This window comes from Panthera tigris, chromosome A2 (assembly GCF_018350195.1).
Source record: "Panthera tigris isolate Pti1 chromosome A2, P.tigris_Pti1_mat1.1, whole genome shotgun sequence".
In the NCBI taxonomy this organism is placed as follows: Eukaryota; Metazoa; Chordata; class Mammalia; order Carnivora; family Felidae; genus Panthera; species Panthera tigris.
The window spans coordinates 16,710,217-16,733,285 of record NC_056661.1 but is presented as its reverse complement, the minus strand read 5'-3'; the positions used below and the strand labels follow the sequence as shown (position 1 = coordinate 16,733,285).

Here is a 23,069-nt window from a genome sequence, read left to right as displayed (position 1 = left end):
AATCACAGCACTACAAGCAGTCTCACGTGCCCACCTGGTAACAAGTCTTCTTGAGCTTATTAGCTTTTTAAAAAATTGTGGTAACATACACATAACGTAAAGTTTACCATTTTAACCATTCTTAAGTGTCCAGTTGAGTGGCGTGAAAGACATTCACATTGGTGTGCAACCAGCCCCACTATCTGTCTCCAGAACTTTTCCATCTTCCCAAACTGAAACTCTGTCCCCTCCTCCCAATCCTAAGCAGCCCCCACTCTACTTCCTTTGTGTACTCTGGTTATGTCATTCAAGTGGAATCTTATGGTGTTTGTCCTTTTATGAACGGCTAGTTTCACTCAGCATAAATAAAGTCTTTAAGGTTCATCCATATTGTAGCAGGTGTCAGAGTTTCTTCCATTTTTAAGGCTACATAATATTCCATTGTATGTATGGAATATTATTCTATCGTGTATATTTCAACAAAATGGAGTAAATTTTATCCATTCAACAGTCGGTGCCCCTTGGGTGGTTTCCATCTTTCAGCTACTGTGAATAATTCTGCCGTAAATATATAAAAATATCTGTTCTTGAGCTTGTTTTTTGGAAAGCACTTTTGTGTTCTGATCAGATATGCAGCACACTCTGCCCAGATGTATTGGGCCATATGTGAACTGTCTACTTTGCCTGCCGGCGGGCAGCCCCAACTCTGGCCCTTACCTTCACGGCCCTGAACACAGCCGGTCAGGTCCACTGGAACACAGGAGCCATCACGGTCTCCTCTGGCCTGCCATTCTGCAAGCAGCTAAGCATCCTCAGCTTCAACTGAGACAGAAAGGGAGCATGGTGTCTTTAGTTAATGCTTCAGAAACAGTCTGGTTCAAGCTCCAGCAGAGCTAACAAGACTTTAGAGATGCAAAATTTAACAGTAACTTCTCCTATGTCAGTTATTCAGTCACCAACCAGGATAGTCCCATGATCCCCTGCAGTGAGCTGGAAAAAGAAAGTGCTTCACTTCGGGCTCATTTGTACTCTTTAACAAGAGATGCTTCCCACTGCTAGATACTGTGTTGAAACCACAGAAGTATACGCTGGGGCAATAAAGCAAGTGGAGCCTACTTCAAAAGCCTTTAACTTTACAAAGGCCATATCACTCTACAACGGGGGTCAGCCAGCCACAGCCAATGGGTTAGGCCTACACCTGTTTTTGGCAGATAAAGTTTTAACAGGACAAAGCCATACCCATTTGTTTATGTATTCTGTACAGCTGCTTTGGTGCTACAACATCAGAGTTGAGCAGTTGCAACTGAAACTGTATGACCTACAAATCCTAAAATATTTACTATCTGGCTCTTTACAGAAAATGCTTGCCAACTCCTGGTTCACACATCTTGGTTCATTCTCTTCTCCCCCGCTGGAAACGGGTGATGTGGTCAGTGGTTTGTGCGGAAGGGGCCTCCCCAAACTGACTGTGGGGAAACTGGCTGGCTCTACACCAAGGAGGCAACAGGAGTGCCAACACGCAACAAATCAAGAGTAGGAAGGGACACGCCATGCTTGCAATTTAGAAGGGGCGAGGAACACACCTTTAGAAAGATGTGATCTCATTTTCCATCAACCAGCCTCTAAGCTGAACCAGGTGTGGCCAAGGGGCAAACGATGGAGTCTCATGTACAAAATAATAAAGGAACCACCTGCATTAAGAAGCATCCCCAAAATAAGCTTCTTAAATTCACACAGCCGGCTGGCCAAGCTCCAGAAGCCTCAGGGTGAACCCCAGGAACACTGCTTGGGTGGTAACTGATTTTCCAGGATGCCTCCGACTCCCTTTCCCTCCCTACATCAGGCAGCAGCAAGTTCTCTCATCCTCTGCCTGGTGTCCAAAGGTAACAGCATTACCCACCACATAACTTGAGGAAGAAAGAGCAAAACTGACTTTTCGATGAATATGAATTCATATCCCAAGTGCACACGTGCTCTCAAGGAGCACACTCTTCCTCTGAGGTCTAACTGTTCACTAAAAAGAGGAGAGGCTGGAAATGAACACAGACGCCTGGAAAAAGTCAGTAGAAAACACCAGGAATGAACGATATTCAGAGGCTCAAGTTTTCCAATACAGTGTCATTTCAAATTCAAAAGAGTTCACAATCCATACGTCCAAAAGACTAGCAGCATACCCATCACTGTCCTCCCTGCTCAAAAATGACACTGCAGATGGTGTTCCCTGCTCTGCTGCATAACACCAGCAGGGCAGGTGAGTAATCTGATAGAGGACGCAAAGGCATTCCTTCCACCAACAAACAGCTATGTTGGATCCCAGAGAATATAGCTTTGTGCCTTGGGCAGTCCCTTAATATCTCTAAGCCTCAGGGTTTTTTAATCTGTAAAATGAATGGCTTTGATAGAGGATCTCTATGGCTCCTTTTCATAGGATTCCTCCAGCTCTGTAATTATACCTGTGTAACACCACACACAACATAAAAGTGGCATGTATCAACAAGTTCTTACTTCACTTCCTGATATCCTTCTCCACATACTCCTTCACCACAAAATCAGTGTGAGAGAAACTTAGGCAAGATTCCACTCAAATGTGTGGCTTTTGAAGCCAGTCTCAATGAAAATTGCGTACTTGGGTTTAGTGGGTCAAAAGGAAATATTCTAATACTGTGCCTTTTACCCATGGAAAAGACATTTCTTTCCAGAGGATAAATTCTCAGATCTGGGCTCAAAACTTTAGCAAGGGCCTTGGGAAAATGCTAGAAGACTGATGCCAGAAAACTGTTGGAGAACCATTCATTAGTGGTTGCAAATCAGGGTGTGAGAGTGTGTGTGTGTGTGTGTGTGTGTGTGTGTGTGTGTGTGTAGGAAGCTGTTCTCCTAAGCTGATGGATCAGTGAGTAATATTCAGGTTTGGTGACCCCATTCTGTCTTCACAAATAAAGAAAAAGGAGTATGTGAGGTGAGAGGAGAACAGACAAATGTTAAAGTGGTGGGTCTAGATCTTATGAATAACAACCCATGGTGAGCACTCACTGAATCTGCTCAACTCGCTGGACGCATGTGAGCCTGACAGATGTGGCCTGAGCACTGGGCAGCTGGTGGCCCAGAGGAAAGGACATGAAACCAGCTGTTGGAAAGAGGGGCTAAGAGCCTTGACCGGACGCAAACCCCTCTACCCAGACCAAGCCTTCTGCTATATGTTGCCGAGAAGTCCTGCACTGCTATCCTCCGTACCTTCAAGATAAAATGATTTGCCAAGTAGATGGACCATGGGTTTTTCCTGATAGGAGAACAATACTCAGCTGGATTCATGACCCATGATCCAAAGATGGGCTTCAGGGGAATCGCGCCTATGACTGAATGCAAAATTTTGTATGCACATTTTTCTGGGAAGAGGGTTCATCATGTTCAGTTTTTAAGAAAAAGGTTCAAGTCAACATAGATACAGAATATGGTTTTAAAAATCCAGCATTATTACTCTTTCTGTTATGCCTCTTCTTAATTATCCAACAGGTGCCCAAGGAATTTAAATTTCAAATATTTCCAAAAACAAAACTAAGAAAGGTTTAGGAGTTGGCAGTGAACTTACAGACTGCATCATACCTGCTAACGCTAACTTGCACACTCTCACTAAAACTTGGGAGGACAGAAAAGATGACATGTTGTTAAGGATGAGTGAGGGTTGACCTGAGGTAGATTAATCCACTTTGAATCAGCAGCTGGAATCAGTTCTGCCACTGTCAGTGACAGAAGAGGCAACAGGAGAGCACGAAAGAACACTTGGCCAGGAGAACAGAGACCAGGAGTCCAGTCTCTAGTCCTAGCTCCGCCTAACTCAGTCTGTGACCTTGGACCAGTCCCTTCTTCTGGGCTTGGGTCCTCATCTGTAAAATGCAGGCTACCGAAGCAAAGCAGTGGTTTGCAAACTCTTTTAAGGCAATGAACGTTATGTTTAGATAAAATCATCCAGAATTCATCAGAAGCTAAAATAAATTCAAAATGGCAGGTTGAACATACCCATTTATTTCCCCTCCCTTCTAGAAGCGCCATCAAATTATTATTCATAAATATCTACTGCTTACTGAACATTTACTACATGATTGTTTTAAGTGCATTAACTAATGGAATCCCTAACACACTTACTAGGTAGGTGATGACACCCATTTTAAAGATGAAGGAACTGAGTCACCAGTGTTTAAGGAACTTGCCCAAGCTGTCACAGCTAATAACTGGCAGAGCCAGGGTTCAAACCCAGGCAGTCTGGCTTGAGTCTGTACTATATACTACCTCTCAGACTGAAAATCAAGAAACAGCAAAGCTCCCAAGGAAAAAGAAGCTGAAAGAAAGAGGATATTAAAAGCATCACCAAATTTTGGAAGATGAGTAGTAGCTGATTTAGATGGAGAATACTGAGTGCTACAGACGGCAAGTCCCTGCAGAGCCCCCTCCAAAAGTCAACCGTTGGAGACTCAGGCTTCCTCTGAAGGTGTGGGGATAAGGGAGGCCGCAATCAGACAGTACTGCTCCCCTCCACTAGGCAAGCAACTGTTCCGTTGCTGGATAAACGCTGGAGGTTTATCATCTGGACAGGACGAACTAGACTCCAAACTTGGGCAGCCAGGGAACCACTGAAGACAAGAAAGTGGCACCATTCAGGGGACTAAGTGAAAGTCTGCACACAGAAGCAAGAGCCCCCAGTCCCCTCCCATCATAAGGCTCCTCAAATGGTAACAGCCAAGGTTATTCCACTCAGGCAGAAGCCTGAATGAAGATCCATGGACTCTGAACACATCGCATTGAAAAGGTCAGGTCCATCACCCTACAGTTTTGGCTCTCAGAATGCAGCTCCAGGCCAGCAGTAGCATCACTGGAGAATTTGTCAGAAATGTAAATTCTTGGGCCCATGCCAGACGAATTGAATAAAAAATTCTGGGGTGAGGTCCAACAACCAGTGTGTGAACAGGCCACCGAGTGATTATAATACCTGCTAAAGATTGAGAAGCACTGCCCTATAAGGAGGACCACTAGTCAATAAACCCATCCCACACCAAAATGCTTCCAACCAGCTTTTCAGTACCCACTTATTTGGAAGACAGTCAGGAAACATCAGAAGTTTCAGGAAAGACTCTATCTTGAGGGACAGAGAGAGAGAGAGAGAGAGAGAGAGAAACCAAAACAGATTTCACAGGGCAGCTTTAGTGAAGGGGAGAGAAATGAGAGAGAGCCTGGTTTGTATGACCTCTCCCTGGCCTCCGACCTCACATTGCCACTGAGCTACTCCTAAGGCTGTACAGAAGAGTTAGAAAACCAATGAAGCAAACGCTCTCTAGGTCCTGTTCAGTTCTACTCTGTGCCTTTATACTTTATCCTTATGTGCCGGATGCTCGAAACTAACACAGCAATTTAGACTGACACTCTGGGTTGGAACTACCTCTGGTAATTATCTTGTCTCTTTGAATGAATAAATAGCATTTTAATGGAAAAAAATCACGCGAGCATTGTTATGCCAAAGGCTTGTTATATTCTGTGTTTGCATTACATGCAGAGGCAAACTGCACTGCTTTATTTTATGTAGAAATATCTGTAATCATCCCCCTGTATCATACGCTTTTGCTTCTCTCTCAGGCTTTCCATGGCTCACCCTTACAGCCTAAATCTTAATCCAAAAACCCTCCCCTATTACTGCTTTTTACCAGTCTCTACTCACCCTAAGTGTCACCGCCACAACCAGATCATTCTTGTGCTTACAAACCTCTAGTAGCCGCGACGTCTACATGTAACCGCCTCATTTATATTTACTTCCTCTGACTCCTTTAGTCCAGCTCATTTTTCTCAAACCCCTTGGTTCCCCACTAAAGATCCTTTTCCCTCTCAGGCCACCTCATGCCTCTCCTGGAAAACTGACCTCCCTCAAGGGATGAAAACGCAGGCCAGGCCTCATGCAAAGAACACCACAAATGGTCTCATTTAATTCTCACACTAATAAGAAAGCATCCCTATTTTTACATTTGGAACACTGATGTTTAGAGACATTAAGTAACTTGCCCAAGGTTATGACTAGGATTCTAATCCAAATCCTTCTATCTCCACACTCTTAAATCTACTCTCATGTCTCCAGAGGTCTGACTCAAATATGGGAAGAAAAAAAGTTTCCTTAATTCTGCAGAAAATGAGAAGAGCAAAAGGAGCTCTGCGTGTGTGTATGTGTGTGTGTGTGTGTATACACATATATATGTATATATATATATGTATATATATATGCATATATACGTATATATATATGTATATATATAAACGTATACACACATATATAAATATAGATACATATATATAAATATGTATATATACATACACACACACACACACACACACGTCTTAGCGTGGTCTTCCACAGATGCTCAGAGCCTCAAGTCAAAGCCCAACAGGGAACACAGTTCACAGCAGTCTCTCCCCACCTGGAGGGCTCCTGAGGGCTCAGCAATCTGGCCAAGGAGCAGCACAGCATGCCTCCCCAGCAGGAATGGATGCAAAGCACAGGAGGAAGGCTGGCTCTTGCGCCCAGAATACCGGTAGGAAACAGGTGGTTAAGAGATCCCTCTCCCCACGCAGACCCAGTCCATCCTCAGAGACCCTTGTGGAGGTGGTAGTGGTGGTGTGCCTTCCAGTATGGGGTGGGGGGCAGAGTAGATGCCCACCTCAAAAGATGTCCAGATATGATTTTAAAAGCTCTTAGGAAACAAGGTAGTAATCTAACGACCAAGGGCAAGCAATGACTCCTAAGGCGTAGCCTGCGCCTCTGCAACAGAACAGCTAACTTCGAGGGGCACAAAGAAATGTCTATGGTGACAAGAGAAGGTGCTTCACTGGTGCCCATCAGAATGTGGAGGCGGCCACCGCCCCCTCCTCCAAAGAGGCTGCAAGTCCATTTTCTCCTGTCTGACAGAAAAGGGAGGCGGCACCCCAATGTCTCCCACGCCGAGGGCCTCAGTCGCGCACCTCTCAGCCTTGCCTTCCAAGGACTAAGAGGCTGTTCCTGTCCGTCTCCCCATTCAGCCCCAATCCCCTCTCCCACTCGGCACCTCTCTCTCCCCTACTCGGTCTCCAACCTTCTTGCCCCATCGCTCTGCCCGCTAGACCTCTCTTCCCCTACCCCCCGCCCTTCTTTCCTCCCCACTCGGTTCCTTATCCCTCAGCCTCGCGCTGCCCAGCCCTCGGTACCTTGAGCGTCACGTCGCACAGCTTGCCTTGCCGCCGGATCTCCTCCATGACGCCGTAGCCGCGACTAGGCAACTCGGACACGGAGAAGTGCACCAGGTCCTCCAGCTCCTCCGCGCCGTCCTCCACCATCTTCCCCGGCCGCCGCGACTGCGCAGGCCTGGGAGGCCGGCTAGAAACCAAACGGGGCGGGGCGGACTGCCGCCGCGAGCACACGGCTAGAAGGAGACGGACCTGCACGGCCGCCGTAGTCTCGGCTGCTCTGCGCCGGAAGCTCCGCTGCCCCGCTTCCTGGTGCGAGCGCAGCCTTCTTTCCCTCGCTTTCCCGACCGTGCTGTCGCGCCTGCCGTTGCCGCAGTCTTTCTGGATTAACCGGTCCCATCTCCCGCCTTTCCGATTCGGCCCTGACCTTACTCGTGTCTCCACCCAGGGCCGCGGACTTCACTTCCGCCACTACCCGACACTTCCGGCATCTGCGGAAACGGTCCGTTGCCATGGCGGCTATGTACACAGTTCTGCAGCCGCGAATGCAGGGCTGCGGTCGCTGCTCCTGCAGCGGTCGCGCGGCGGGAGGGCCTCTGCCTCGGGAGCGGTGAGCAGCGACCACGCGCCGCACGGATGGGGAGAAGGGAGGCCCGAGACGGGGTATACGCCCAGGCGGTGGGCAGCGGCTGGGATCCGAACACCGCCCTACCCGGGAGTCCCCCAGCTTGGCTCGCTGATTTGTGAAACCCGAGCGGAGGAGAGGGCGCGGCATCGTGGGGGCTCTTTCAGGCTGGCTGCAGTTTAGGGTCTTCGGATCTAACGTTCCCTGGTCCCACGAGACCTCTGCGTCTCTGCCGAGGTTGAGAGGGCGTGAGGTGGGGGACCAGAGGTCTGCTGGACCCTTTCATACACGGCAGTTTTCGAACTGGAGGGGGCTTCGGGATCGCTAGGTAGAGCCCTTCGCTTTATGGATGAGGAAGCCGCTCCAAAGAGGGGCAAGAATGGTCCCAAGTTCCACTGCCTCCCACACTCCACACAGGGGTCCGGTATGTTGGGTGAGGAAAAGGGAGAAGACCAGGTCTGTCGGGAATCGAGTCTTTGGTTTAGCCTAGGGCCGGGTGCGTTTGGACCCTGTTGTTTCGGGGTTCAGGTGCTGCCGCCGCTTTAAAACGATGAGGGTTCCATATGAGAGCGTCTCGTCTGGGCAGGAGCGCTGAAAGGTAGGGATTCACCTGGTGCCCACCATTCCAGCAGACGCTTCCTCTTCTTTAATCCAGCTTTCAGAAACGCTTGGTAGCAAATTCTGTTCATTCCCACCACTAAAACGAATAAGGAAACCACGAACCTTCAGGGAGATCTGCTGGTGGCCACTCCGAGGTTCATTTATTTACACAAGAAATATCTAAGGGTGGTGCCCATGAGAGAGAAGCATTTCCCATAAGATCCTGAGGGAGGAAACCCCTGCTAAAAGAGAGGGCATGGTGAGGGGCTGAATATGGCTTGTTGTAAGTGGTGCCTGGAAGCTAAGCCCTTCTGGAAGGTCTGTGGGCTCAGGGGTTGGATGTGGTGTGGGAGGGAAGTGACATATGCCCCTTGGGACTCTCTCAGTAGTGACCGAAGATGGACCCACATGTGGAGATTCAGCCAGCCACCCTCTGACTTCCAGCCATGACCATCACTACCAACCACCATTTCTTGAGTACCTGTTCTGTGCTGGGCACTGTTCTGGACATTGAAGGGGGATTCAAAAGAGAGAAAGCACAGTTCTGTCCCACAAGCAACTTGTAATTTAATTTGGGAGCGGAAACCCACTCAAATGATGTGGCGTAAGAATGGTAACAAGCGTTATTTCAGTAAGTGCAAGATGGCATGGGGTCTCTGAATGTCTGGGTGTTGAGGGGCTGCTGAGTAGGAGCCTTATAGGAGGAGTTAAGTTAATAGAAAAAGCTTGCAGAGTGCCTGGCTGGCTCAGTGGGTAGAGCATGCAGCTCTTGATCTTGGGGTTGTGAGTTCGAGCCCCACATTGGGTACAGAGATTACTTAAAAATAAAAATAAAAAAATCTGAAAATAGAGAAAGTTTGTCTTAGGTGGGTATGACTCCTGGCATACTTGAAGCTATGGATGTGAGCACGGGGAGGGTCTGGGGAGGATAGGGGAGCTGCATGTGCATGTGCATGTTGGCAAATTACAGGCCCCACTCTGAGGGGAGGGCGATGCTCAGGCTGTCCGTGCTGTTCCTGTGCTTGGTGGGTGGAGGCTTCCAGGAGGGAGGCCTGGGCACCTGCCACCTAGGCTGGTTCCTTTCAGAGGGCACCCTGGCCAGGAGGCTGGGTCCTCGACCCAGAGCTATTGACCTTCAAGCTATTTGTGGCTCTTTATCGCTCGACCTCAATGTTGTAGACAAAAATTTTAGGACTGAAATTGGATAAGCCATCATCCTTGATCACCTGAATACTTTTCAGCTTCGTTTTCTAAAAATTGAAAGGTCTGAATGGTCCCATAGTGGCTGGGAAAAGACTTCCATGAACTAATTACTTGAGGAATGTAGCAAGCGGACACGCAGTTCTACAGTTGGCAGATGTGAAAGTGTCATGTTTGCTTATTTGATTTTACATCTGAAGGGCTTGTAACAGGGGTTAGAGTTTCGTTTGTCTACATCATTGAAACTGTAGACTGAAAGGGCAGGACCTGTCTCTATTTAATTTACTTCTATAGAGATATTTCACGCCACTGATAATAGTTAATATAATTGTAATAGGAAATCTACCGGTCATTGCAAGTTGTGTCTAGAAATATGTTTAATATCCTTAAAATCTATCAGGTAACATTCAGTGAGCCTGTCTTAGATAATACAGGGAAAATGTTAATATTCTTTATTTAATGTGCTTTAATTTTTTTTTAATATTTATTTATTGAGAGAATGAGAGACAGAGCATGAGCAGGGGACGGGGAGAGAGAGAGGGAGACAGAGAATCCAATTCAAGCTCCAGGCTCCAGCTGTCAGCTCAGAGCCCGATGCGGGCCTCAAACCCACGAACCATGAGATCATGACCTGAGCTGAAGTTGGCCGCTTAACTGACTGAGCCACCCAGATGCCCCTTAAAGTGCTTTTTTTTTAAAAAAGTGAAATAATTAACTGTATTTCAGAGAAGAAATCCCTGTCATGCATGATTTTTTTCTTTACAGTACAGGTCTTAACATTTCGTTTTTTAAAAATATTAAGCATCATAGCAGTTTATTAGAGTGCTTTGCAGTAGTTCAAGCAAGCTATTTTTCCTTAATTGCTGTGTTACTGCTCTTTTCCAATTTGAATATGAAATTGAATCAGCTCCCTATGTCTCATGTTTCCCTAACTCTTCCTAAATTCAACAAATTCTTTTGCTGGTTGTTGTTGTTGTTGTTGTTGTTGTTGTTGTTGTTGTTTACAAAAGCATACAGGTGATTTCTTTGGCCTTAACTCCTCTTTCCTGCCCTATGAAGATGCAAGTTATTTTAGCACCAAATGCCTCATCTCTTATTCAACTGATTCAACCCCAATAGGAAGGTCAGAAGAGAAGTGTACCAAGCAGCATACATCCTGACTGACCCTCAGGCCTTGTCCCTATTCCAAATGTGTTTGGTACATTTGGAACATTAACGCTAAATGAGTTTTTAACATTCTTTCTGTGTATTCATAGTTCCATAAAAGTGAAATTATTGAAATGTGAGAGCCCAATGTTAGGACTGCATGACCATAGACCACTTGATGATACTGTTCACATCATTTGAAAAAGAAGGAAAGAAAAAATATTAGGTTGATATTAGGAAAACTTATATGTAAAATTAGAAATGTTTCCCCTTTGAACAAATTAAAATTGTATTATGTTAATTTCCCTAATAGTTTCAAATAACGAAGTTTAGTACATTTTCATAGACTTTCATCTTGTTTAGTGGTATTACTTAACTAGGTTAAATGTATTGATGATGATTACAGGTTGATTTTTCCTTAGCTCTCCTTAGAGCTTTTGACATTTTCTCTCAATATTTAATCCTTTGTCATCAGGGTATAAGAGGTACCTAAAGAACTAAGTTTTGTTTTTTATTTTTATTTTTTGAAGAACTAAGTTTTAAGTTCCCCTTAAAGCAATAAAAATAGCACAATTGTTACTTCTGTTTAATAACCCTCTTTGCTTTTCCACTCTATGTCAATGTTGGAACCAAAATTTACTGTCTGATTAGTATTCAATATTTTTACACAGGCACTCTCAGGAAAGGGCCTAGTGTGATTTCACCAATGAGACTAATAGCCGATAAAATACGAGATTTCTTGGTTATCATTTGATTGTGCAATCAATTTTTTTAAATTTTAATAAAATACTTCAGTTGGACAGGATCTTAGAAATTAATTAACTCTCCCCTCAGTGCAACAGTCCCTTTGGTAGCATCTCTGCTAGCTGGCATCTTGACCTTGCTTGAGTCTTTTCCATTATAGGACAGCTCTACATAGTAGGAAGGTCATTTACCTAAATCTCCCTCCCTAAACACATACACCTATATGCTTACATCCTATTCCATGAAGCCACACCAAGCATTTATTTTGACATTTTGTTATACACGGTAATTATTTGTGGTAGTATAAATAAAGGAATACAGATTAAGTGGATCTACCTGAAAGAAAATGATGAAACTCTAGTTAGGTTGACGAGAAGACGAGGAGGTAGAGGGCTGTTTGATTTTTTCTCAATGGACTGTCAGAAAAGAAAGAGTATCTGATTGTGGACTAGATTAAATACACTTCTAGGGAATCATTTTCTGATCTAAGCTGGTCAAACGGAGGTAAAGGAGGGGCTGCTGCATCTGAAATAACATATGTTCGTGAAGACAAGAAAATTAAGTTTAAATGCATTTCATAGTAAGTATTTTAGATGAAAGCATAATGAATGAGGCAAAGCATAAGCGGACATTTTTAGGTACAGAACATTTTTAGGAAACACGTCTAAGATTAGGCCACTAAAGGGAGCGTTCTTCTTGCTTCGTGTTTCTGTCTCTTAGGGGCCCATGGCGGAAAATGGTGAGGCAGCCTGTAAAGTAGGAAGTGCCTGTACTTGTTGAACAGCGGGTCCTGTGGGTAGAGCACTGACACGAGAAGGGGTAAAAAGGAAGACTGGGTCTCATTGGGATAGAAGAACACAGACCGAGTGTCAGTCACTCCATTCTGATCTTCTTAATGCGTTGCCACTTGATGATAACTACTGAAAGCTGTACTGTTTTCTTCTTTTTAGCTAGAATGGGTACTAGGAAAAAAGTTCATACCTTTGTCCGTGTCAAACCCACCGATGACTTTGCTCACGAAATGATCAAATACGGAGATGACAACAAAGTAAGTGGGATGTGCTTGCTTTCACCAGCTTGGTCCTCTCTGTCCCACCTTGCTGCGGTGGGACCCTGTGTCCAAACAGCCTTTAAGGACCAAGACAGAATTGATAAAAGTTCAGATGGAGTCCAGACTTCCAACAAGTCCAAACCACTCCCCTTGAGTCACTTTTGATAAGGAAACTCCTGAAGCTCCCACTTTTTTTTGTTTTAATTTTTTTAATGTTTATTTTTTTTTGAGAGAGAGATTGAGACAGAACGTGAGCAGGGGAGGAGCAGAGAGAGAGGGAGACACAGAATCCAAAGCAGGCTCCAGGCTCCGAGCTGTCAGCACAGAGCCCGACGTGGGGCTCGAACTCATGAACCATGAGATCGTGACCTGAGCCAAAGTCAGGCACTTGACTGACTGAGCCACCCAGGTGCCCCGAAGCTCCCACTTTTAATTGTATTTGTGGTTAATAAGTTTGCCTTCATCCTTGTGTCTGACACAGAAAAGCTGACATTTGTCCACACTCATAAAACTCTGTGGGGATCAGATCTGCTATTACATGATCCCTCAGGGAGGGGGTCAAGTAAGATGTCTTAAGTTGATAACTGTTCAACTTACCAAACCAGTGAGAGAAACTCTTTTCGAAAGAACTGGAAAGATGTATCCATCCCTGTGTCCCGACCACTGTCCTGACAACCTTTCTGAAGCCCATGACAGGCTTAGGACAGGTTGAGAGAGTTCTATGTTTTCATTGAGCAAACATCTGTGAACCTACATGGGCAGCATGAGGACATTCGTTAAGGGAAGAATCCGAGAGCAAACTGCCCAAGCTTTGAAAGTCTTGACAGTCAGAGAAAAGCTCATGTGCAGCAAATCCTGCAGGACATGGTCTCAGTGAGCACAGAAACACAGAGCATTTCATGTGTGAATGGACAAAGCCCCTCCTCTTGCTTGATCTTACTTTTTCTGCATGTGGCTGTGTGTTGGCTCCTGGATTAGGACAGCCAGTGTAAAATTCTGACAAGAGTCTCTTTACATCAGAAGGCCCCACGGTGAAGATTGGAATCTCCCCTTGACCTAACCCAATATGTTCCTAAACCAGCTGTTGCCTTAGTGGCTTGCTATGGAGAGATCTAAAAGTCTAAAAATGTCTTTAGGAAACTTTGCATCTAAAAAAAAAAAAAAAAAATGAAATCTTTGCACCTGAAGATATGCTAATTACAAGTGATAGGCACCCTTGATTTGCTATAATACCAGTGAGGAACTGTCTGAGAAGCCAAGAGCCATTTCTGTGGTTATTAATTCATCATTCCTCACAATGCTCCGTAGCATGTAAAAGATGTGGCTCAAGCCCAGGTCTCTGTCACCAAGCCCAGTCTTCTCTCTGGCCTAAGTCAAGGCCTCCCTGTGCTTATTAAATGTGTCTAAAGCTTGTTTAATAAAAAAACATGATAAATGTGCTTGACCTCGTATCATAGATGTGGGAATCAAGCCAAACAGCACCCTGTAACCTAGGGTGACAAGGCCTGAAACCAGTAAGTGCTCCAGTCTCCTGATCCTTCCACCGTAAAGGTGGTGTGGCCTCCCTTCTCCTCTCCCATCCCAAAGAAATCATCTGAATATCAGCCCATGTGTGAGAATCCCTGTTCTTCCTAAAGTTTGCTTCCTCTTATTTTCTCCAGGTCAGGCCTCAGCTATCAGTGAGTTTTTCATACCAGTTTCCTAATACCTAACTAGCTGGCTAACTCTCTCTCTCTCTCTCTCTCTTTCTAGAGCATTGATATTCACTTAAAAAAAGATACTCGGAGAGGGGTTGTCAATAACCAGCAGACAGACTGGTCGTTCAAGCTGGATGGAGTTCTCCACAATGCCTCCCAGGACTTGGTTTATGAGACGGTCGCAAAGGACGTGGTTGCTCAGGCTCTCGACGGATACAATGGTAATTTAGTTAATTGACTGTTATTAATTGACTGTAAGAACCTGCAGAACCCTTCCTGGAGGAAGAGGTGCAAGTATTTTATGGTGAATAAAATAAAATATAACCTCTTGTGCTAACTTTTGTTTGTTTATGTGTCTATCTCATATTCTTTTAGTAGAAAACTTATTATTTGCTTGGTGGTATTGTGGGCATGACTTGATCCAAACTTCTGAATAGGAAGACTAAGTGACTGTGGCTCTCTATAGGTCATGGGGATTGAACTATTATCCTGTTTCAAATCTCTCAAATACTAGTTTGAAGATAATGGCCTTACGAATTTGATGGAGTCCAAATACTTCTCTCTTGACTACCTGCCAGGAGTTATTTCCATCATTTTACCAGCAAAATAAATCTACTCTTCCTATTTTAGCATAGAGTTATTTACATATAGCATGAAAAAATGGAGTAGAGTTTGATTTTCTTAACAAATGGAAAGCAGCTTTATTGGGAGATTTTTACAAACTAGTTTGGTCTAAGATTGCTTTAAAATCTTAAGATTTGAAAATCTGTAGAAAGAATCTATCACAGTTTGTAAACTTTGCCCATGTGACTAGAATGACCCCTGTCTGCAACTTTTAGGTCTTCTGTTTAAAAGTCTCTTTTAAAGTCTGTTTAGTGTTGAGAACTAAACATTGTAATGTATCCCACTTGTGACACATAGACGTGGTCCTTATTAATCCTGAGGGGATATGGCCCTGAGGAGGTAGAGACAGAGGAACTAAGAAGGCCAAGGAAGTTAAGAGTCTTGGGCCCTGGCTGCTATAGAATTACAAGTGGGCTCTGAGTCCCAGCTGAAGTGACTCCTTCCTGCACATCTGTGCTAATCGGCACTGTTTCTGACCTCAGCTCACATGCTGAGTTTGAGCCCCGTGTGCAAAACCTACCAATCCCAGGAACTAGAGCATTGGTGTGGTGAAGGCAAATGCTGATTTCCATGGCCCAGTGTTGCCCAGAAGCGGCATTTGGGATGGGGTCTGGCTCAGGTTGGCCAAGCCAGGAGAAAGAGCGGATGGGAACCGGAGTCCAGGGTGACAGCATTCTTCGTGTCTCAGAGCCTGGTGGTGACAGTAGACCTAAGAGATGTGAGAAGTGCAAGTGGAAGTCTTCCCAGAGAGGGCCGTGGGACCAGATCAGGACCTGTCATGGTCTGTGTTTGGAAGTGGCTTGGGGCCAACTAGTAGCCCTGTTTGATCCTGTGGGAACTTGCAGTCTGCAAAGAATCCTCACCATCAACAGGAAATTCTCTCCCCACTCCCATCTCTTCCTGGGGATTTTGAAAGCTCTCCTTGTCTCCTGCCTGGCCAGCCCCTGGGAGGCCTACCCCGAGACTCTTGACAGTTCATGGCCTTGCTAAAGAAGGGCTGGAGTTCAATGTTCTATCTCCCTCCTCACCTGTCTAGAAAAATTCCCAGTTCCTCTGTTCCCTGGGATTCCCCACTCTGCTCAGCAGCCCTAGGGTCTGGTCTCTTGGCAGAGGGATCAGTAGAGCACTACCTGGGCCACACATTCAGAGCTGCAGTCTGTGTTTTGACCATTTATGTCCTGTTTCCTTGCCCACTCACCCTGCCCTCCAAGGCAGGAATCCCTCCTGTCCCTGGCTGCTCCTAATGGCCACCTTCGCGCCAGGGTCCAGGCTGGCATCAGGCATGCTGGGGGATAGGAGAGCTATCCTTGGAGCTATTTTCCTGGACATCACCAAGACACGCTTCCAAATGTTTGCAGGTACCATCATGTGTTACGGGCAGACGGGAGCCGGCAAGACATATACCATGACAGGGACAACTGAGAATTACAAGCACCGGGGGATCCTTCCTCGTGCCCTACAGCAGGTAGAGAGAGGGCCCACAGGCAGGGTACCACACAGGTCCCCTTTCTACCACACCTGCTGCTAACCCTAGGCCTGCTACTGGAGACAGGATACACATGGTGGCGGGTGGGGGGTGGGGGGCAGGGTGGTGCAGAGGCCTCAGGAAACTGGGACTTCAAGTTTCAGGGTCTGACCCAAGCCCATGAGGAACCTATTTCCTCATTGCAAAAGAGGGAGTTGGACGTGCCAACCAGCTTCTTGCTGCTGTGATGGTCTGTGAACCTGTAATTGAGGATTTGGAAGTCCTAATCATGTTCCTGCCTCATTTTAATGAGGGGGATATGGCCTCTTGCAAAGCTTCCTCCCTGGCCTGCTCTGGCTTCTTCCACTGCCACAGCCCCAGAAAGAACAAAGGGAAGAAGCAGGGCCCAACATGAACTTTCAGGATCGAGTGAGTCCTGGGGGTCTGGGAAGTATGACTGAAGACAGTACACAAGGGCCTTCCTCTGGAGTTCTGTGAGGACCTTCTGTTGGAAGGTAGGAGGCAAAGGGCCTTTCCCCAAAAGCGTCTCGAGGTTTTATAGCCCTGTCCTATAAAAAACATAGATGACTGTCTAGTGTATAAAGCATCCATGCTCTAATTTATGAAGCAGTAGCCTTCACATCCCACTGTCCAAGCTTCAGTATCTCGGTATCTTAGACTTCAGTAGTCGAGCCCAGCACTGCCCAGTAGAGACACGGTGTAAGTCACACATGCAATTTTGAGTTTTCTAGTAACCACAGTTTAAAAAGTAAAACAGGAAGGGGCGCCTGGGTGACTCGGTTGGACGCCCGACTTTGGCTCAGGTCATGATCTCACAGTTTGTGAGTTCAAGCCCCACATTAGGCTGCGTGCTGACAGCTCAGAGCCTGGAGCCTGCTTCGGATTCTGTGTCTCCCTCTCTCTCTGCCCCTCCCCAGCTCACACTCTGTCTCTCTCTCTCTCAAAAATAAGTAAATATTAAAAAAAAAATTTTTTTTAAGTAAAACAGGTGAAATTGATTTTAATAATATATTTTATGTAACTGAGTATATCCAAAATATAATTTACACATATAATCAATATAAAAATTCTTGAAATATTTTACATTATTTTTCTCACACTAAGTCTATGCAGTGTGTATTTTACACTTACGGTCCATTTCAATTTAGACACTAAGTACTTATCAGGAATACTCAATCTGCATTTAGATTTCATAAAATTTACAGTTGAAAAAGTAGATTTATAAACTCAAGTTGTTGCCAACATTCTGAAAAGTTTACCAGTAATTGAACTTAGTGGACATTTTTTAAAGTTGATTTATTTATTTTGATAGAGAGAGAGTGTGTGTGTGTGTGTGTCTGTGCACGCATGTGCATACACATGCTGGGGAAGGGCAGAGGGAGAGGGAGAGAGAGAATCCCAAAAAGGCTCCTTGCTGTCAGCTCAACGCCTGACGTGGGACTCAATCCCACAACCGTGAGATCATGACCTGAGCCAAAATCAAGAGTCAGATGTTCAACTGACTGAGCCACCCAGGTGCCCCTTTAGCAGCTAGTTTTAACTTTCAAATCAAATTAATTACGATCAAGTAAAATTTAAAATTCCATTCCTTATTTGCATCAGCCACATTTCAGGTGTTCAGCAGCCACCTGTGGCTAGTATCTACCGTGTTGGACAGCACTACCCTCGACTGTTAGAGCCAGGTGGGGGCCTCAGGGATCATCCAGCCCAACCCCTCCCTTCATGTGGCAACTAAGAAAGTTAAGGTCCAGAGAGGGGAAAAGACCAGTCCAAAGTCACCACCTGCTCAGAAGTACCAGGAAGGGTATTTGGAAGTTGTTAGTTGGGAAGGCTGAGTTTTGGCTTGGCTTCTTCTCTTACTAGCTGAGGCCATAGACAAATAATTTCATTGCATGGGCCTTTACCCAGATGGGCATTGCCCCTATCCTTCTTCAATCGCAGGGGAGTTGTAAGAATAGGATTAAATAATGGATGTGTAAGAGGCTTATATATGGTGAGACTCCATAAAATGAGGGATCTTCACTCCAGAGTCCTTTCCATTCATCATGGCTGTACAATCTGTTAAGTCAGTCTTCAAAATTCTACAAGATGTGGGGCACCTGGGTGGCTCAGTCAGTTAAGCGTCCGACTTCAGCTCAGGTCATGATCTCACGGTTTGTGGGTTCGAGCCCCGTGTTGGCTCTGTACTGACAACTCAGAGCCTGGAGCCTTCTTCAGATTCTGTGTCTCCCTCTCTCTGCTCCTCCCCCGCTCACACTCTGTCTCTCTCTCAAAAATAAATAAAAACATTAAAAAAAAAAACTCTACAAGATGATAATAAGTGCCACTCAATGAACTATTAATAGTAATTGTTGATGATGATGACCATTATGCCAGCTAGACTGTAAATTCTTTTAGGACAGATTTTTTTTTTTTTTTTTTATTGTACTTCTTGATGTTTCCTGCTGAGGTAAGAACTCTCCTAACACTGGTTGGTCATTGGAGTTTTGCTCTTGGTGACTACTGTCCAATATTCCATGTAGGTTTTTAGGATGATTGAAGAACGCCCCACACATGCCATCACTGTGCGTGTTTCCTACCTGGAAATTTACAATGAGAGTCTGTTTGATCTCCTGTCCACTCTGCCCTATGTCGGACCATCAGTCACACCAATGACCATCGTGGAAAACCCTCAAGGGGTCTTCATTAAGGGCTTGTCAGTGCATCTTACAAGTCAGGAGGAGGATGCATTCAGCCTCCTTTTTGAGGTGAGATGACCAAGTCTAAGGATGCCTTCTGCCCTTTCTTCCTTCCTTCCTTCCTTCCTCCCTTCCTCTCTCCCTCCCTCCCTCACATCCCCCTCCCTCCCTCCCTTTCTCCTTCCATCTCTCTCTTCCTTTGTTCTTTTTTTTCTTTTCTCCCTCCCTCCTTAGTTTTTTTACTTACTTTGATAACCAGAATAAATGTTAATATATGCTCGTTTAGCAAGTTCAGATAGTAATGAAAAAATACAGGAACAAAAATTAACATAATTGAAATTGTCAGTTGAAATTTTCAGTTAATGTGAAATCATGGCATTTGTGGTATAGAAAAAAAAAGAATTAACATTCTTAGTATATAAAAGCTCTTATAAATCTATAAATTCCTCAGCATATGTTATTCTTTTAAAAGTCACATAGGGGGCACCTGGGTGGCTCAGTCAGTTAAGCCTCCGACTCCGGCTCAGGTCATGAACTCACAGTTCGTGGGTTTGAGCCCTACGTTGGGCTCTTTGCTGACAGCTTAGAGCCTGGAGCTGCTTTGGATTCTGTGTCTCCTTTTCTGTCCCTCCCTTGCTCGTGTTCTGTCTCTGTCTCTCTCTCTCTCTCAAAAAAATAAACATTAAAAAAAATTTTTTAAAGTCATATACATTGGAACTCTTATACCTCACTGATGAACTATAAAATGGTGTGGCCATATTGGCAGTATCCTAAAAAGTTAATTAATTTTATCATAGAACTTAGCAAATATCCTAGGTATTTTTCCAAGGGAAATGAAAGCGTATGTTCACAAGCGTATGTTACACAAAGGCTTGTAAGCAAATACTATAGCAGAATTATTCAAAATAGCCATAGACTGGAAATAACCAAAATTCTATCACCTGGTGAATGGGTAAATAAAATGATGCAAAACTATTTAACAATAAAAGAAATGGAGTACTGATATATGCATGCTACAACATAGATGAATCTCAAAAAAATGCTAAGTAAAAGAAATACAGAAGATCACATCCTGTTTGGTTCCATTCATTTGAAATGTTCCCAGTAGCCACATCTTTAGAGATACAAGTAGATTAGCTGGGAGGACGGGGTGGGAAATGGCTACAGATGAGCCCAGGGAACTTTTTGGGTGATGTAACATTTCTAAAACAGGATTGTGGTGATGGTTGCACAGCTCTAAATTTCCTTTAAAAAATCACAAACTGTACACTTAAAACAGAGAATTTTATGCCATATAAGTTATATGTCAATAGAGGCACCTGTGTGACTTGATTAAGCCTCCGACTCTTGATTTCAACTCAGGTCATGATCTCACTGTTTGTGAGGTTGAGCCCCGCATAGGGTTCCACACTGACTGTGCAGAGCCTGCTTGGGATTCTCTGTCTCCCTCTCTCTCTGCCCCTCCCCTGATCCTCTGATCTCTCTCTGTGTGTCTCTCTCGCAAAATAAATAAACAAACAAACATGTTAAAAAATTATTAAATTATATGTCAATAAAAGTTTATTTAAAAAGTCACATAGGTGGAGCGCCTGGGTGGCTCAGTTGGTTGAGTGGTTGAAAAAAATTTTTTTTTAATGTTTATTTATTTTTGAGAGACAGAGAGACAGAGTGAGAGTGGGGGAGGGGCAGAGAGAGAGGGAGACACAGAATTTGAAGCAGGCTCCAGGCTCTGGGCTGTCCACACATAGCCCGACATGGGGCTCAAACCCAAAAACTGTGAGATCATGACCTGAGCTGAAGTCGGATGCTTAACCAACTGAGCCTCCCAGGTGCCCCTGTTTTGTTCTACCATATTAAAGAGATCATTGCAAAGTTATGGTTTCCATCACTAGTAGTGAGAAGTCAATGTCAGTCTGTTCAATAGTCCTTTAAAAGTATGTTAGTCTGTGCCTTCTGAGAAGCAGATGCCAAGATGGGATTAAATGTGCAAAAAAAAATTTTTTTAATGTTTTTAAATTTATTTTGAGAGAGAGACAGAGAGATTGAGCAGGGGAGGGGCAGACAGAGAGAGGGAGAGAGAGAATCCCAAGCAGGCTTCCCACTGTGACCACACAGCCTGATGCAGGGCTCAAACTCATGAACCGTGAGATCATGACTAAAATCAAGAGTCAGACACTTAACTGACTGAGCCACCCAGGTGCCCTGGTACATGATCCTTTTAATGTGCCATTGAAGTCAGTTTGTTATGATTTTGGATTCTGCATTTCTCTATTATTAAAAAAATATTTGTCAACATTTTCCTGGCTATATAACATTCCATTGTACAGATAGACCTAATCATTGGGTATGTAGGTTAATTGTTAGTCAATATTCATGAACATTTTTAAGACTTTTTCATTCTTATTGCTACTTGGCTTTTCAGAAAGCTCTACAAATTCACACATCCCTAGCAGAGGGTGAAAGTCTAGGTCTGGACTCCAATTGGTCTCCCATTCTACTAGTGTATAAATGAGATATCTCTGGAAGGTCTGATTGCAGTAACATGAAATCACTTGTATACCTGTCAGAATAGTTGAAAATAACCCAAATGCTTTATTGTTTTAATTCTTCAAAATGCTGTCTACTTTTCCTCTCCTCTTCAGGGAGAGACCAACAGGGTTATAGCCTCCCACACAATGAATAAAAACTCATCCAGGTCGCACTGCATTTTCACCATCTATGTGGAGGTGGGTCTGAGCTCCTTGAATAGCCCAGTGATGGGGGGATGGGGGGGGCACAGCCCAGTCCCACTGGATCTGCTGCAGACTAGAAGCTTCTCCCTGTGACATCTAACCTCTGTTTGGATGTTTTGTAGGCTCATTCGAGGACCTTATCAGACGAAAAGTACATCACTTCCAAAATTAACTTGGTGGATCTAGCGGGCTCAGAAAGGCTGGGAAAGTCTGGGGTAAGTGGGAGCAGGACATCCCTTCTCAAGCCACAGCCCTGTTTCCTGCACAGTGCCTATGCACATGGGACGTCCCTCATGGGGCATTTGTGCGCCCAGCCCTGAGCTGGGCGCAGTGGAGCACGTGGGCATGACCCCATGGAGCTTTGAGGGATGGAATTAGTGGAGGGGAAACAGCTGCACCATAGTTGCATCCTACCTAAGAGGATTTTGGTAAATATTAAATGAGAGGACAGCCCCTAAATTCTTAGCCAGGTGCCTAGCCCCCCATAAGTACTCAGAAAATGCTTGGTGCTAGTAGTAACATTTCTCTGCATATGAGTAGGAGTGTCCACATGAGTCTTTCCATGAGTATTTCAGCTCAGCTATTCATGGGCTTGGCCATGAATTAGCATAAGTATTCACACAAGTATGCAGTGAGCATTCCTATGTGCATTCAGCTAAGTGTTTGTATGTGTATGATAGTCACAAGATGATTTGCCCAAGTGTCTGCACAAACATTCCTGTGCGTATTCATATCGGTGTGACTCTTAGGTGAGAATTCATGTGAATATTCACAGAAGTATTCATATTCCCGTGAGCGTTCCCATGAATATTCGCATGAGCATTCCTGTGAGTATTAGTATTAGGCCATGATGGAATACAATCCCATGATATTGAGAAAAGAACTGGCTCTGGAAAGGAGGCTCCGGCCTGGCCACCCACCCACAGTGTTCCCAGTGAGGCAGCCTCCCCATTTGGTGTGAAGTGGAATTGACCTTTGGTTTGTAGTCTGAGGGCCGAGTCCTGAAGGAAGCCACCTACATCAACAAGTCGCTGTCATTCCTGGAGCAGGCCATCATTGCCCTCGGGGACCAGAAGCGGGAGCACATCCCCTTCCGGCAGTGCAAGCTTACCCACGCCCTCAAGGACTCATTAGGTAAGGGCAGGTGAGGGCGAGGTCCATGCACAGGGAGGAGGGCCAGGCCGGGTCTAGCTGCTGCTGGTGGTAATGGAATTGCTCCCTTCCGGCAGCTGGCACTTCCCTGCAACCTTTTCACTGTGATCCCAGACACAGCTGAAAAGGCAGAGTCATGCATGGTCCCCTCTTTCACCCAC

At 45.0% G+C, this 23,069-nt stretch overlaps 2 protein-coding genes across 18 annotated transcripts in view; one reads left to right on the top strand and one right to left on the bottom strand.

Moving 5' to 3' along the window:
• KLHL18 (kelch like family member 18) overlaps positions 1 to 7,551 on the bottom strand; it is a 55,359-nt gene extending 47,808 nt beyond the window's left edge. For 2 of the 3 annotated variants that reach the window (XM_007088434.2, XM_007088435.2), the window contains exon 1: positions 7,195 to 7,551. In XM_007088434.2, coding sequence (XP_007088496.1) covers positions 7,195 to 7,323 — 129 coding nt within the window. In that variant the 5' untranslated portion in view covers positions 7,324 to 7,551. Of the gene's footprint in view, positions 1 to 696; positions 802 to 7,194 lie in introns of all 3 variants that reach the window. The other variant, XM_007088436.2, reaches the window with a different exon arrangement.
• A 20-nt stretch (positions 7,552 to 7,571) lies between these two features.
• Positions 7,572 to 23,069, top strand: part of KIF9 (kinesin family member 9) — a 49,696-nt gene continuing 34,198 nt past the window's right edge. Inside the window, exons 1-9 of one of the 15 annotated variants that reach the window (XM_042978796.1) lie at positions 7,682 to 7,783; positions 8,788 to 9,029; positions 12,439 to 12,536; positions 14,292 to 14,457; positions 16,219 to 16,325; positions 18,869 to 19,093; positions 21,667 to 21,750; positions 21,879 to 21,971; positions 22,743 to 22,890. In XM_042978796.1, coding sequence (XP_042834730.1) covers positions 8,993 to 9,029; positions 12,439 to 12,536; positions 14,292 to 14,457; positions 16,219 to 16,325; positions 18,869 to 19,093; positions 21,667 to 21,750; positions 21,879 to 21,971; positions 22,743 to 22,890 — 958 coding nt within the window. In that variant the 5' untranslated portion in view covers positions 7,682 to 7,783; positions 8,788 to 8,992. The other 14 variants (XM_042978795.1, XM_042978801.1, XM_042978802.1 and 11 more) reach the window with 14 other exon arrangements.